Source organism: Hippocampus guttulatus, chromosome 20 (genome assembly GCF_054856545.1).
Source record: "Hippocampus guttulatus isolate MCC_2025c chromosome 20, RoL_Hgut_1.0, whole genome shotgun sequence".
In the NCBI taxonomy this organism is placed as follows: domain Eukaryota; kingdom Metazoa; phylum Chordata; class Actinopteri; order Syngnathiformes; family Syngnathidae; genus Hippocampus; species Hippocampus guttulatus.
In genome coordinates this window covers 10,356,945-10,373,727 of record NC_141280.1, presented here as the reverse complement: position 1 = coordinate 10,373,727, position 16,783 = coordinate 10,356,945, and the positions used below count along the sequence as shown (strand labels likewise).

The 16,783-nt window shown below is 40.9% G+C and overlaps 1 protein-coding gene across 1 annotated transcript; it reads right to left on the bottom strand.

The window, feature by feature from the left end:
* On the bottom strand, positions 1-16,260 carry rad51b (RAD51 paralog B). Its single transcript, XM_086099941.1, has 10 exons — positions 16,087-16,260; positions 15,815-15,928; positions 15,327-15,431; positions 14,181-14,317; positions 13,928-14,047; positions 12,781-12,964; positions 10,288-10,330; positions 6,965-7,083; positions 4,141-4,219; positions 1-1,047 (listed from the first exon to the last, which is right to left on the bottom strand). Exons 1-10 carry the CDS (start codon positions 16,168-16,170, stop codon positions 956-958), a joined length of 1,077 nt encoding a protein of 358 aa, XP_085956067.1. The 5' UTR covers positions 16,171-16,260; the 3' UTR covers positions 1-955.
* Between the last annotated feature and the right edge of the window lie 523 nt (positions 16,261-16,783).

Here is a 16,783-nt window from a genome sequence, read left to right as displayed (position 1 = left end):
TTATGAGGATAATTTGTTTGTCATTTTTATTTAGACGTAACAGCTTTACCAGAGTGTTTGGCTTTGAACGGTTTGTTTTTAGAAAATATTCTTTCACAGGGCATATTCAAAACATGTTTTACCATCTTGTCTCAAATTCTTGACCGAACTTCACAGTGCTGGCCAACTCATTTGCATTATATGTTACACCGTTTAATTTTGCTAACGTAAGATTGGTCCGGTTTCACGAGTCTCCTTGCTCTCAGCATCACCGGAAACCACAAAATGTGAGATGACCAGCGATCGCCATTGCGTTTTTGCGGACGCTTTATACCGTCGTCTGTACTGTATTTGCAATGCCCGCCAAACCGCTGAACCGTTTCCTGAAGCAGTCACGCGGTCCAGTCGGCCAGCGAGGCATCACGCGTCATCATTTCCGGGTTTTGCCCAAATGAAGCACACCTCGACACGCGCTTCGTGGGAACGCCACATAAAAATGTGGATACATAGACATGCAGCACTTTTTGAGGTTTTATTAAAAAAATAAATACAAATGTTCCAAGTCCGTAAGCTGTATAATGCTTGCAGCAAGCTACAACTGGTATCTTAAACTCTGGCGTCACTGTGACGCCACTGTTAGTACAAGATTCAGTTATTATTATATACAGTATCACCTTCTCTCAGTGTACTTTACACATAAACAAGTTTTAGAGTTCATTTGGTCAGAAGGGAAATCAAATGACTCGACGATCAAACATTTTGGGACGTGGCCCCAAAATTTTAAACAAAAAAATAGGTCCCAAAATAAAACAGCAATACAATTTTTTTTTTTAACTGGGATGATAAAAGAAATTGGCACCCAATGTGTATTTTTTTGGGGGCTTTTTTCCATGTGTACATAATTTCACAATAGTAACTGTGATGATGACAATGATGAAAATAGTGATGACTTTCACTGCACTTTTGGCGCATCCATTTAGGTTGTATCGAGGCTGATCGCAGTTCTCACCCCGATAGCCTGGAGACTCGGATCAGTGCCCTCATAAAATCTCTCCTCGTCGTCGTTCCCTAAAACGCAGAGAGAACCAATATCAGCCATCAGAAACACTGCCGAGGACACACAGGAAGCAGGCTTTAGACGAGTCCACGTTTAGGCTGCATTGCCAATTTTCACACATGCAGATGCACAGACATTTTTGGGGGGCAGGTACTCCAGCCTCCCCAAAAAAGGGACCTGCCATCGAAAATAGTTTTCGGACTTTTTTTTTTGCCTTGTTATTGAAAATCGAGAGTAGGCGTGGATATCTGCTGATTTATTATTATTATTTTTAATCAGCCTAAGAGTGAATTGGCAACTGCTGAACCGTCACTGTGTAGGAGTTGACTGCAGTCGAGATGTGGGAACAAAGAAGAAATTAACAAATTAATCACGATAGTTGTCGATGGATTATTTTTGGTAACTGTGACCGTTCTAAAAATGCCCTTTTTGTGTCCTGTGTTGCCCCTGGAGGAAATCAAGATAAAGTAAATAAAGCCGAAATACTGTTAAACAATAGAGACTTTCAAACGTCAAGCTGGAGTGTTTTTGTTTTGTTCCATATGCCGGTGTAAGGAGAAAAACAACAAAGATCATTTAAAAAAAAACTGACAAATCATTTCAATTTCCTTTCAGAATCATTTTTTCCCTCATTACCGTATTTTCCACACTAAAAGGCGCACTGGATTATGAGGCGCACCTTCAATGAATGGCCTATTTTGTAAATTTTTTCATACATTGTGCATTATAAGACTCAATCTACAATGCATCCACTACGCTCAAGGAAATGCCAACAGAACACTACACTACACTATACTACACCCTGGTTGACAAACTACCGTAATGACCATACACAAGGCGCATCGGATCTTAAGGCGCGCTGTGAGCTTTTAAGAAAATGGAAGGCTTTTAGGTGCACCTTTTAGTGCGGAAAGGAAAGAAATGAATGGCTTTGAGCCGATCCACAAAAAAAACGCCGTTCCAGAAACAAAAGGAGATACTAAGTGCTCCTGAGGTGCTCGTTCAGTATTCCAAACACAGCAAGAGTTTTTGCAGACGCGTCACCAGATGGTATCGGCATTGGAGCCGTACTCACATAAAAACTGTCAGACGGCAGGTCGCGGCCTGTGACCTACATCTCAAGATGACTAACAGACACTGAGAGGCGCTTGTTGTCACGCAGGCGTATGACAGGCTTTCATCTCATGGGACTACAGTTCACACTGATAACAGACCACAAACCCCTGCTCTCCCTTCTGACCACAAGATGCTTGGATGACCTTTCACAGCAATCTTAACATTCAAACAGAGGTTGCTTCACTCTTCTTTCCAAATCATCCATGTTTCGGGAAAAAGCCTTATCTCCGCTCAAGTGCTGTCACACCCTCCGAAGCATTGAGTTTTGACCTCATCAGACCCCGCTAGGTTTTTTCTTTATGTGCCGTTAGCTTAATCCTCACGCACCAACCGAACCCAGAAGGTTGATTTGATTTGGCTGCTCCAATTACCAAATTACAGTCATAGAATTACCAACATGGTGATGGCACCACCTTGCAGATGGATCATAACAAAATGCACATATGGACTATGTGGAAAACATCCATCTTTGGAGGACGAAAAACATGACCAAATAATCTCGACACTCATCTGAACACCCATGTCTCAATCCCTACAACTCCAAACTGAGAGTCCACTGTCTCTCTGCCGAAACGGATAAGACTTCCTAATTAAATAATGGTTAATCCAAAAAAATTTTTTTAAAAAAGATAAATTGAGGGTGATGGGTCGAGAATATGAAGTGCAAAAAAAAAAAGAAGGAGAACGATTCAGTGATGGGGAAATACAAAGAGGGTGGCAAACCTTGAACAGAGAGGGCTTTGTCTGCAATACGGATTGTGGATTGAAGCCAGAGTGTTGAACAATGTCCTCCGATTGCATTCCAGTGTAGTGGTTATGCGTCACTTTTACCGTATTTTCCGGACTATAAGTCACCGTTTTTTTCCATAGTTTGGCCGGTGGAGCGACTTGTGTGAAATGATTATATCAGTTCATGTTATTTTCACATTAAACCGCAAGAGGGCGCTCTAAGGCCTGTATTGATCAGTCAACGATGAGTCTGACGTAAGTTGGCGGAGTTATTTCATTCGATTTAGTGATTTGGAGTGACACTGATGGTTTGGTAAACTTGTTCGCATGTTCTTTTTGCTGTCGTTATCTGAATAACTCTTAATATGTTACGTGAACATGCACGTTCTCAGTTCGTTGCTTATGTGTCATGTAACGTTAGCATGTCGTACACTTATTTTAGCCTGCGGTTGTGTGTTTTATGAGTATTTTTAATTGCCTTTCAAGATAAAATGCCGGTTCTTGGTGTTGGATTTTATCAAATAAATTTCCCCCCAAAAAGCGATTTATACATCAGTGCAACTTATGGGGTTTTTTTTCTTCTTCATCATGGATTTTATGGCTGGTGCGACCTATACGCCGGAGCGATTTATAATCCGGAATAGACGGGAATTTATTCTTATCCGCACTTAACTATTTCTTGCTCCTTAGCTGTTCTCCGTAGCTGATTTATCCTACTTCTGTTTGACTGACCGTCATCGCCACATTGGAATTTTTTTAACCGGATTATACAGCTACATCATCGATAACTAGTGCATAGGCTAAGTATATTTCGGTCCGTTGAGCGAACAAACTAAAAAGACGAACTCAAGTAAAACAATACTTTTAAAGTTTCAGTTGACATGTTTTTTTGTTTTTTTTAAATAAATACAACAAGTGTTGGCATAGACAAGTGAAACATTATATTAAAGGCCACTAACTCCCACTAACTTTATAAAAAACGTTTCAAAAGTCTTCAAAACGACCGCTGTGGGTTGTTGGAAAGATTAAGTGTTCAAAATGAGATTATAATTCAACAACAAAAATAAATAAATGAATGGACACAGTATGCGATGCGTTTGGATTTGTCAGACAGTATTGTTTATTTTGTGCACTTTGGAGGGAACCGACTATCACCGTGACACAGTGATTATATCTAACAATTAAAGTTGCATTCCATTTTTATTTCTCTATTTGTGAAATTGCTTGCTTTTCTTCAAATAAACCAAACAGTTACTCACCATCCATACAGATTCCTTCCTTCTTGATTGTGTAGTTCAGCACAGCAAAGGGAGCCACGGGTGACTTGGCGACCAATAGCTGTGGAGATATATCGAAATCAAGTATTGTCAGCTAAAGAGCAAAAAAAGATGATTAATAGATGATGTAAAGGAATAAAGAATTTACGGATATATTGTAAAATGAAAATCATCTGAAAATACTGTGCGTATATGACAAACATACTGGACGTATGTACATAAATGTATACAGTATACCGTATTTTCCGCACTATAAGGCGCGCCTAAAAGCATTCAATTTTTTCAAAAGCTGACAGTGCACCTTTTAATCCGATGCGCCTTATATATGGATCCATTTTCTGATTTCTTGGACGTGGTATTTTAAATCTTTTTTAAAGTGCTTTGCTGCAGAGGTTGTGAAAGCGCTATATAAATAAAGCTATATTGTATTGCATTCCCTGAGCATAGCCCCATCTAGTGGATGCATAACGCAACTGCAGTCACTATTGTAGCTTCTAATCTATGCGCCTTATAATGCCGTGCAATTTATATATGAAGACAGATTTAAAATAGGCCATTCATTGAAGGTGCGCCTTCTTCCCCGAAGAACCTTCTAGTGCGGAAAATACGGTATACATATGTATATTAAAAATACACACTTATACATGCATATATCACATATTGTCGATCAAAATATTTTGTCTGCGTGTCTATATACAGTACATAGTATATACATTTATATTTTTGGTGGATGATCGCAAGAGTGGTCACTGCTTGGTTCAGGACATGAACAAAATTAAACAAACTGTCAAATTGAGGTCAGCCGCACTTCCTCCTCACTCGTACCCGTGGAAGAATGTAAGTATGCGACTCGACAACATGCGACTGGAGAAAATTACAAAGTCTTTGAAAACTTTTCCATGTGTGTAGCCAAGAATTTATATACAATAGAGAAGTGTTTAAATAATCTATTATGTAAATCTGCCCCACCTCCCCTACCTCCACCCTCCACATCATGTCTCAGTTGGAGACACACAACCTGTTCCTGACCCCTTCACAATTATTCAAGACATTTTAGATTCAGTTATCTTTCCAACAATCAATGGTCTTTGTGTGCTCTTCTATAGTTAGAGTGGATTTTTGTCCAATGAATGAAAGATTGTGAACATCTTGTTTCAGTCGCCAGTGGATGCTGGATCTGGAACACTTGGCGATGAATAACATCCATATGCAGCTCATCTTGTGCTAACCGAATCCTGAAGTGCGGCGCCACATGAAAAACAGACTGAAATTTGAAGCTAACAAGTTCCAGATGATGTTCATTTCTTCTCTGGAGTTCTAATAAACTTTGAGTACCGGTGCTATTTCACAGCAGATTAGAGTACCTGCGGTCAGTGATTAGATATTTTGGCGAACCCCGGGAACTACGACGTTTGTGAATATTGCAGTGTCAGACCACATTAGGTTTCAGTCCACTGCCATCACATTAATATGCAATTACTATCACCCACGTCTGATGCAGACAATCTCCACCTTAGGATTTAACTTGATTTTGAAATTTGACAGAATTTGAACGTCCTTATCGTGGAACAAAATTATTGTTTGGTTTCATCATCCGCTGGTTAGAAAATGAAAGCCACACTTGATGAAAGATTTTGTCTATGATTCGCCATCCATCCCATATTCATGATCAACCAGGATAGTTTGAAAACCGTAGATGGAGAACACTCCCATTTCAGAGGACATGGTGTCATTTCCCATTTTGGGACTTAGGACCATCGACTGCAATTTGGAGGTTCTGATTCTCATATCAACATTTTCGCTCTTTTTTTTTGAGAACCGACTGAGTAAACCCGGAATGTCAGAACTTGCCAGGAGATGAGAACTAAGCCAGTACGACCACATCAAATATACCCAACAGAGTGAGTCTGAGAATTTACCAGTACGTCCACAAAATAATTTTGAAGGGGGAAAAAGAAAAAAAAAAAGAAAGAAATTGCCCAAGGCCAAACCGGCTTGTTGGAGGGAAACCAGCGCAGGACTCCCTCCCATAAGCTGCATTCAGTTTAATAATGAATTGTATATTTTATCATTTATTTTTTTCAATGCCAGTCCCTCAAAAAAAAGTCCATCCATCCATTTTCGAATCCGCTTATCCTCACAAGGGTCGCGGACGTTCGGGAGCCTATCCCGGCTGTCTTCGGGCAGTAGGCGGGGGACACCCTGAATTGGTTGCCAGCCAATCGCAGGGCAGACATGCACAAACTAACATTCGCGCTCACAATCACACAGAGGGACAATTTGGAGTGCCCGATCAACCTGCCATGCATGTTTTGGGAATGTGGGAGGAAACCGGAGTACCCGGAGAAAACCCACACAGGGGAGAAAATGCAAACTCCACACAGAAAGACCGGAGCCGAAATCGAAACCTGAACCTCTGCACTGTGTGGCAGACGTCCTAACCAGTCGCTCACCCTGCCGCGCCCCCAAAAAAAGCTAACGTGAAAATGGTCCACGGCACAAAAAACCTTGGGGCCTGCTGCCCTACATCTTAGCATTGAGAACTGCTTTCCAATATGTCTTTTTTTGTTTTTGCTTTCATTCAGTGCCAGTGGTGCAGCGCTCAGACTGTATCAATTTTTATTTTAACTTGTTCATCAGTTTTATGTACGTCATGGGGGGAAAAAAAAGTGTCTCTGTCTCTGCCGTTAGCACAAACAACTCCCAGTGGTAAAGGACAATAACCAAGGACCGACCATCTCATCCAACGAAAAATGTATTATCAAAGGTATAGTAGACAAGTCTGGAATGCATCCCCCCCCCCCACCTGTCTCTTAAGTCCATCAACATATTGGACGATCAAACGTGTGTTGACACTGTGACTCCAGGTGTTTCCCAAAGCTGCTGTCACGATCCCCGAATCGCCCACAGCAGCTGAACTCGAACCTGTAAAAGACAAATGAAAGCACATTACCCGTTAGAACGAATTTGTCCAGTTTGAATTTGGTTGGGGTCATACGCGATAAGTCGCAGGTTTTTTTTCATAGTTTGGGGTGCGACTTAATTCTGGAGCAATTTATGTGTGAAATGATTAACACAATATATAATTTCACGTTATTTTCACATTAAACCACAAGAGGGTGCTGTGGCCTGTGTTGATACGATCCACATTTTGCGGTAACGGATAAAAACAACTGACGATCACTCTGACGTAAGCGACGTAGAAGAGGAAGCGCTGCATCTTCTACCACCGGAGTTCGTGGAATTCTTTAAAAGTGACACAGAGGATGAAGATTTCATTGGATTTAGTGATTTGGAGCGACATTGGTGGTTTGGTAAACTTGTTAGAATTTATGCTTAAGTTATTTGAATTACTTTTCATATGTAACATCAACATACCAGGCACGTTCACAGTTAATTGTTTATGCGTCATGTAACGTTAGCATACCGCACACTTACCGGTATTCAGCCTGTTCTTTACTTTTATTTTTATTTGCCGTTCAAGATGACATGTCTGTTCTTGGTGTTGGATTTCATCAAATAAATTTCCCCCAAAAATGCGACTTATACTCCAGTGCGACTTATGCATGTATGTTTTTTTTCTTCCTTATTATGCATTTTATGGCTGGTGCGATTTACACTCCGGAGCGAGTTACAGTCCGGAAAATACGGTAATACACTAGAAGCTCACAGACATGATGACATAATATTGGTTTTCATAAATTGTTTCAAGGCAGTCATTTTACTGTACGAAAACGTCTGACATTCAAGATACAGTAGTAGAAAGGTTTCAGAGTTTAAAAAAAACCAAATCCCTCGGTCATTCTGGAATTCAGCAAGTATAATTTTGTTAATCCCGGATGACGTGAAACTGTGATTTCATTGCATTTCATGATTCTGCAATGACTGGCCGAGAAACCTGTGGAAATTTTCGCATTGACCAACCAGGCCGGGTTGAGAGGAGGACCCATAACGCCAAAGCCATCTTCCAGCAGCTTTATTTTATTAAATGGACTTGCACATTGTTCAAAATATTATTATACAGTATCAGATAATAGTTCTCATTTTTAGAAGACTGGCACCCTTGCGCTCTGTGTCAAAACAGGCGTCACTTCATTTTTGTGCCAACGCAAGTCTCGTCTACCATGTTTGGAGCTGTGCTGCGCCTCTTCGACGATGTTTAAATACACTATCGGTCAATCAACAAACCAGAGCAATAGGCACGATTGAGGTAGTGGATGAGAAACCCGATTCCAAGGCAAGCTGAATCTCTGCTTGCTTGACTTGCTGAACGAGTGTTTTCATGTGATCAGAATGCTAATAACATGCCGCGTTGTTCACAACCCCGTGTGAAAAAATGTTGTAATTACAGAGTTGACAGAAAATCTGCTGATAGCATCATAGTGTTTCAACCATAATTTCTTGTATCAATAAGCAGTGTCTGAGACGAAAATAGCTTTGTGGGAGTGAATATTTCACAGTTCTGCACAAGACACGAAGATGAGAATCCACCGTTTGGTATTTTTATGGAAGGATTGTTTAGCTCGCTGTCCACACCATGCTCTCATGTCAAACGCATGGTTAGGGCAGAAGAGTAAAAAAGATTGTGCCTGAACGTGTCAAAAGAAAGCAGATCGAAGTGGATGTGATCACACCTCTCCACTGTTATGAATCAAAATGGCTAACCCTCTGACTTTTTGAGTGGTTCTAACTACTTCCGCCACTAGGGGCACTGCACTGTAATACAATCACTGGGGGCAGAATAGTTGGACCAAACATGGACGAACCAGATGCTGAAGATGCGGAAAATGTTGTGCCCGACTGGAGTTGAGACGCAACTACATTGGAAAAATGCTAAGCTTTCCCGGCTACGGTTATTAGCCTAGCATTATTGTTTGAAATTGAATGCTGTACCGCGCTGTAAATTGGGCACGATGAGGTTACCTACCTGGTCCATGTATTCCCGCGAGCACTGAGAACACAAGTCATAGTGGCTTGGTGTCCTACATTGTCATTGCTAAGGTACGTCTGTTGCATTGTCGGCCGCACAAGATAGCGGCAGCATTAGTAGCATTAGCATAGCAGTAGTTTTAGCATAGTTGCAAACAATGAGAGGATTCTATCCATGCACTCATATATTTTGAATGATTTTGTCAACAACGGCCAGTTATCGATTATCACACCTACTTTTTTGCAAACCCTTTCTCATCAGTAAAACGGTCTTCAAAGTGCTTGTAAACAAAGAATTCTTGTCGACACCGGCGTGAAATTAATTTGCTTTGCAAGACCGAAACTGGTCTATTTACGCCCCCCTCCCCCTTTTTTTTTCTTTTGGCCACTCAAACACGCTGGCCTGAATGTGAACAATGCAACGCCACACAGCGCTGAGGCATTTTGCCGAATAACTCGATAACAATAGCAAAGAGCAGCTAACAGGACATTCAACAATACGGTACAATGGCTGCGACTCAGCAATCTTTGAATGACGTCACTTCCCGAAGATTGAATTTTCGTTGTTAAGCGCGTTGCTATTGGTCTAATTATGAACCTGGGTGTGTTAAAATTTGCTTCAAATAGTTTTACCTGTTAGTATTACTCAAAAGATGGTTGGCCAAGTTCACTTCACATTTGACCTTTTTAAGACGCCTGGAAACTGTTCTTGTGAAATTGTTAAAAAATAATCCATATTATGTCTTCTTTAAAAAGCGCGCTGATCCACCCCAAAAGAAATTCAGCTGATCGAGTCGTTGGATCTTCGGGAACAAAAGTCATGCTCTGCAAAGCCTTTTAAAGCCATCAAACCATTTGAATGAATCAAATCGAATTTCATTTCTGGAAAGTAGTGGTTGTGTGCAACGTGTGAAAACAATGTTTTGTATTATCCACGTGTTTGGCTTTGGGGGTTGGGTTGCAAAACTAAGTCGGTCAATATCATGTGGTTAAAATTTGTTATAGTCTGGCAAGACCAATGTGGGAACTGTTTGACCGTAATTCCCAATTAGGTTTGCTGCAAAAAAAAAAAAACAACAACAACAACAACAAAAAACAACATGTGTTCAAAACAATAACAACAGAAAACTGATGTTTGGTCAAAGAATTAATAAGCTGGAAGAAAAAATCTTTTGAGTGCTGTTTCTGGCGAGCACTCACCTTGATGCCCTGTATGAGTCGTAATCTGGTTGGTTAAGAACACCTGGGGAGAGAAAACATACAAATTGCAAATTTTTGCATATGGAAGGTTTTGGTTTATATTTGGCTGAGAATGTAACTTCCAATGTTAGACCTTAAATTACGATGATAACTACAAACTGCCCAAACCAGGGGTAACCATTACGTCGATTGCGATCGACCGGTAGATCGCGGACTGGTCGATCGCGAGGGGTGTAGAGCAGAAAAAAACAAACAACCATTTATGTGTCTTTGTGCATGTTAGTAATATTTTTTTGTTTTGTTAATGTACACTGCACCCTAATCATCCTACCAGTCTCATTTTCACAAAAAGTATTACAAAAATAAAATAAGGCAGGTAAATCTTTAACCTTCTGTGGCGCGTGACCTGCGTCACCGGAAGTTGTTAGCGCTCAGCAGTCTGCAATTGCAGCTTGTGATCAGAGCTGTTGTGCAATATCTTTTATCGTTATCATTATTCTCATTCAGAGTTTGTTTCGCGTACAATTCACCAAGAGCACGGGCAAAGAATAGGAATCTAGAGGGCCGAGGGAAGCACTTTAAAACAGTATGTGTGAGCTACGATAGTTAACAGGCTGCAAAAGTGCGTCGTATGCCTCCATGTCAGGTTGCTGCTCATCATGGCGTGCGCGGTAACAGGTCGCTCGCGGGAGGTTGGTTGATCGAAAAGTCGATCTTCGGTCCAAAACGTTTTGGGCACCCCTGGCCTCAACAAAACACATCCCCATAGGAATAACTTAAAATGGGAAAATGTGCAGTTGTTTCCCCGTTGCAGCGACAACCCTTGGCAACATTTATGGAATCAGCAGTCTCGGTGGATGTTCATTCAGCTCTTTAATTTTTTTCAAATGTCGACTTTCTGGCATATAGAAAGACGAAAGGAAAACACTCTGTACAGTTGTTGGTATTGAATTTAGAAGCACTACTACTGCACAACACCACTTACATCTAGTGGTGATTATATGACACTACAGTGGTAACCACTACACGTACGGTACGAACACTTAATGTGATGCTTATCATTACATAAATAATTATCCTGTCAACATAAATGCGGCAAGTTTATTCCACTTTGTAATGACTAATAAGACTACCGGTACTCTGAGTCAGAGAGATGGCCTCGTCTTTCCAAAAGCACGCACGCTGAAAAAGCGGTTGAAGTGCAGCCGGGGCAGTGAGGGGGTTAACATTGGTGGTCTCAATCTTTTCTTTTAGCCTATAAGGTGACTCCTTTTGGGTTCATGAGGCCTCGATCTCCATTTCAGCACCCAAAAGTTTCGAAAATATATCTCTCCATCTACTGTCTATTGTCATGATTGTTCTGTTTGTGACCAACAGGTGGCACTGTAGGGCTCCTCCTACAGCGTCGCACCTGTTCGTCATCATGTCATTAGTTCTTTCTTTGAAAAGGAGTGCTTCGCCGACCACTCAGGGTCGGATCATTGTGCTGTTACTGTCATGGATTTTTGTTTGTATTGCTGTCACGTTTTGGTCTCTGCCATGGGTTTTTGTTTGTTTGTTACTTTGGTTTCCTCGTGTTTTCAGGATTTCTTTTGTTTTGGATTTAGTTTTTCCAGTGTTTTCAAACATTTTCTTCAGTGCACCCTGCTCCTGCCTACTTTTTGGGTCCTCCACCATCCCTCAACATGACAGAACAATCCGACCAAGAATTAGACCCCGCAGGGTCAAAGGGCCTGAACACATTGCTACCCTGTTCTGGCACAGCACATCCTATGGCCGGTACCCTTTCCCGTCCAGGCGGCGCATGTCGTGCGGCCGTCCCTCGTTCCTGTTCCACGCGGCGCATGTCATGTGGCCGTCCCTCATTCCTGTTCCAGGTGGCGCATGTCATGTGGCAGTCCCTCGTTCCCGTTTCAGGTGCTGCATGTCATGCTGCCGTCCCTCGTTCACATTCCAGTCGCCGCATGTCATGCTGCCACTTTTTCCCATTCCAGGTGGTGCATGTCATGCGGTCGTCCCTCGTTCCTGTTCCAGGCACCGCATGTCATGCGGCCGTCATTGAGTGACTTTGGGGCTTTGTTCATTACTTTGGTTTCCTGGCGTTTTCAGGATTTAGTTTGTTTTGGATTTAGTTTTTCCAGTGTTTTAATACAATGTCTTAAGTCCACCCTGCTCCTGCCTACTCTTTGGGTCCTCTACCATCAAACAACATAGTACAGGTAACATTGAGCTTATCGTATGCTAATAAACGGTATCAATACTGAAAAAATTAGTTTTATTTAAAGAGGACATATTGCGGAAAAATGACTTTATTTTGCATCCTGCTGTTCCCCACATCAAGTTTTTCCACACAACTTGGCAGCTAAGCAGAATTGCCTATGTTTCTTACGCAGTGAGTGTGATGAAAATCTGATTTCATGACGTGCATTATTTGAAAGTCACAAAAAAAAAAACACCCTGCTACCATTGCAGAGCAATCTGTGGACTACTTACAGGGATGTTGAATTGATGGGCCAAATATCTGAGGATGGTAGCTTCTTGTCCGAGCAGGTTGCTGCGGTGCATCAGGTTGCCGGGCAAAGTTGTGTCAAATTCCTTTCTCACCACTGAAGCAACTGAGTCGAGGATAATCAGGCCCGCTCTGGTTGAGATGATGATCTCCTCCAATCTCTCCAGTCTGCCAATTAAAATAGAGACGCATTGAGGAACTGCAAGCGGTGCAAAATGAAAGTACAACTCAGAGTTGTGGTGACAAAAACAGTATATTTATATATTATTCTCAGCAGGGTGGCAGGAGCTTTGGACATAAATGGCCATGGTTTGATTTCCGCTCCTTTTCAAATAAATAGTTTTCAATTAGCAACTACAGTGTGCAACACAAAATATACAGCACAGTGAATTTTCCCTTAGTAGATTATAATGAGTAAACTGCAAAATTAGAAAATACTGTATTGGCCCGAATATAAGACGGCCCTGATTATAAGACGACACCCTCTTTTTCAAGACTCAAGTTTGAAAAAATACTTTTTGAACACCAAATTAATTTTTATACAGAAAATAATTACAGTACATCTGAAACAAATGATTATAACAATATATTTGAGAGAAAAAGCATGTTATTTTGCCTCATTCAAATCTAAAGTGCAATCACATTCTTAAATGAATGGCTTCTGATTTTTGAAATGTAAATTACATCATAACTTCTCCTCAGCTGCCGGTTAACCTGGCCGATCTTCGACGCACTATTCTCCAGATTGTCACTACGTTTCTCCATTTTCTGTTATCGCTTCTATTATTTTCTTCTCTTTCCCTTCTTACCGCTATTTTTTATTTTTCTTCTTTGTGCTACCGCTATTTTTATTTTTATTCTTCGTGGCAGGGGTTCACTTTGGCCTGGGGAGTCAAGTTCAGCATTCGCTTCATTGATATCTGGCGCCATCTAGCGTCGTGAATGGGTATAATGTCCAGACCCCAAATATAAGACGACCCCCCACTTTTTCAGTCTTATTTCAATGCAAAAAACACCGTCTTATATTCGGGCCGATACAGTAGTCATGATTCTCGAATTACAGGATTACTAAATTACAGGATTCATGATGGTTTTGCCGATCAAAATCAAAATCCTTCTGGTATGATATACCTGCAGAGGACATCTTGGCAGGTCATCTCCCTGAAGATATGGACCCTACCTGCCATCTGCAGAACTTTCTCCTTCGAGTTGAAGTAGTCGGGGAACCTGTTCTGTGCAATCTCCACCAACCTAGTACCACAACACAGTAATACTTTGACGATCTCATATCTGTTCTACCCAATATGCAAACCTCAAGAGAAATAAACAAACTTGTACAAGTTGTGCTTGTTTGCTGTGAGATTGGGAGACTCCATATGCTAACCTCTCAGCAGAGAACGCTGATTCGGTGTCAATGTAGATCACGCTGCGATCCAAGCCGCCCAGCTCCTTCGGTAGAGTGGTCACAACACTCAGCATCAAACAAAACTGAGTTTTCCCACATCCAGATGGTCCTGTCACCTGAAAAGAGTATCATGATCAACATCTACAGTAAATAAAACAAGCTGTGTTCAGAATTAAACGATCATATTCGACCTCAGGTGAAATCAAAGTCAGCACACAACTGCCGCGATTTCAAATGCATTTCATGAACCCCAAATAAAGTTCTGATGTCTAGTAGACTGTTCCTGACATTTTTTTTTAACTTTCTCACGCACAGGTGTCAAACTCAATGTCCATGGGCCACATAATTTGAAAAAGTGTAAAATATGTGCATCGACAACAGGTTTCTTGCTAAAAAGTGTTGTGAGTGTAGTCAGGGCATCTTGGAAAAGGTGCGTCGTGTGGATGTTGACACTAAATTGGTCGATCTTAGGATGTTGGTTGCTTGAAAAGTAGATCTCGGGCCAATAAAGGTTGGGCAGCCCTATTTTAGACTGAAATCATATTTCTTGCTATCTCTGCTCATATTCTGGGAGAGAGGAAACTCATTGACTAATGTGTTCTGAACGATAACAATTTGCCAAAGTTGTTTGAATCTTTTCAGATTGTGCTGCACAGCCGAAATATATTTTCTTGAAACGCTAAGAGAATTTTGGTTGTCTTAAATGTACTTGCCTGCATTATGTGGAGCCTTTCAGTTGTCAGCAAGACTCTTTTAAAAGGTGGCTTCCCTTGCTCTTTTTTTCCATTCGGTCTCTTTTCTCACTTCAGACAGGTACAACATAAACATGATGCATTTTGTTGGGTTTCATCAAAAGTATAATTAAGAGTGTATCGACGCTTTAAAGAGCAGACGCTTAGGTGCTACACAAGACTGACAACCTGCGTGCACACCTCTATTCTTACACACAAATCAAAGCTAGACAATTACTTTTCCACCAATTTCATGAATCATGACAAGAGAAAATCTTGGACGAGAAATATCATCATCAACATCAATGCAACGGACTGCTGCATTTATGCCAATGCGTGTGCTAGTAAGTAATCCAGAAGAAATTATTGAATATAGTTCATTTCTTTGGTGTACCTCCGTTATGGTTCCACAGCGAAGACCTCCTCGCAGCACTTTGTCTAGAGCAGCTATTGTTGTCGAGAAGCAAGAATCTGAGTGACGCTTCCACAACTCTAAGGCCTGTCAAAAATAGCAGAAGTTCAAAAGTATTACAGTGATATTTAATTAGTTTTGCTCCACGTTGCCTTGCTTTCATTTTTACCAGAACTGATTTAATGACGGATGATGAATTGCGTGTTTAGAACTGATTAACAGATTACACGATTGCCACTGTAAATGCAATTCCACACAAATTTTCAATGCTTGGCATAGTTTTTTCAAACTACTGAAGGGCTGATCCAAGATCATCAAGTAGAGTTTCTTTCCCGTAAAGAAATCCCCTCCTACTTGGAGAAAGCATGTTGTCAATGATAATTCCCAAGAGTGTGAATCTCAAAACACTTCCTTGTTGGTGACTAACGCAAACCAGATAGTGAGGCTTGTGGGGAAGCGTTTGCACAAACCGTGGTGAGTGAGGGAGCAATAACCTTGCTCACAGACTCCAACATCTCCAGAGTTTTCTGGTAATTCAATCCTGCGGCATACATCACTTCAAATGCAGTGTGCGACAACAAATCCTGTGAAGGAATGACATGCTGAATGAGACATGCTTGTGTGTAATGACAACACTACTACTACTACTAACTACTAAACTGCCACTAAAAAGAAAGAGTATGCTATTGGTCAAATAGACGTCCAACAATGACAGTATTTATTTATATCGACAGAATCTTACCTTACAGCTTTCTATTTTATGTCGTTTGAGTTGTTCGCATAACTCAGAAGAAATGCCGGCTCGCTTCAATACTCTTGACGCCATTGTTACCTTTTTTGGAACTATGCTTTTTAACCCATTTTAAAGTTCCGCCGGTTAAAGCAAACAAAACTAGGACGAATGCCTCACTCGTCTTCTTCGTTTCTTATTACATGAGTGACTTGTCTTGCCTTTTTTTCACTGCACAATGTCTCCCTCTCCTGTTCTGCAGAATACCAACACCGAAGCAAAACTGGGAAGCTTGAAAGTTTTTTAGTTTTAATTTATTTAGTGTTAATTTTTTATTGTTATTGTTACTGTGTGGCGGACATTTTGGCGCAACATTGCAATTGTTGAAATTCACTTGTTTGCAATATTTACAGTCAGTCGTGCGTGTGCTCCTTTAACGTTGTTACATTGGTATTTTTAAGGAGGGATTGACCCTCGTCGGGATAAAACGGTGGATGAATGTATAGATGCATGGATGGATGGGTGGATGGATAGGAAAAGGGAAAAAATCTGGCTCTTCGGCAATTAACTTAAAATGCATATATTTGGAAAATAGAAGGAATCTTAAGTATCCAATGCTGTACTTAATATACTGTATACAGTTTACTGTATTGTGTAATACTGTATATATTCGAGAACAAATACAAACGGTTAATACGAGACAAACGGG

What these genes read in the sequence shown, in the direction of transcription:
- rad51b (XM_086099941.1), bottom strand. Translation starts at nt 16,170, where the DNA reads ATGGCGTCAAGAGTATTGAAGCGAGCCGGCATTTCTTCTGAGTTATGC. An exon ending in GACTCATACAGGGCATCAAG is followed by an intron (nt 7,084 to 10,287) that starts GTGAGTGCTCGC and finishes TGTCTTTTACAG; the next exon opens with GTTCGAGTTCAGCTGCTGTG. An exon ending in GGAAGGAATCTGTATGGATG is followed by an intron (nt 1,048 to 4,140) that starts GTGAGTAACTGT and finishes TCTGCGTTTTAG; the next exon opens with GGAACGACGACGAGGAGAGA.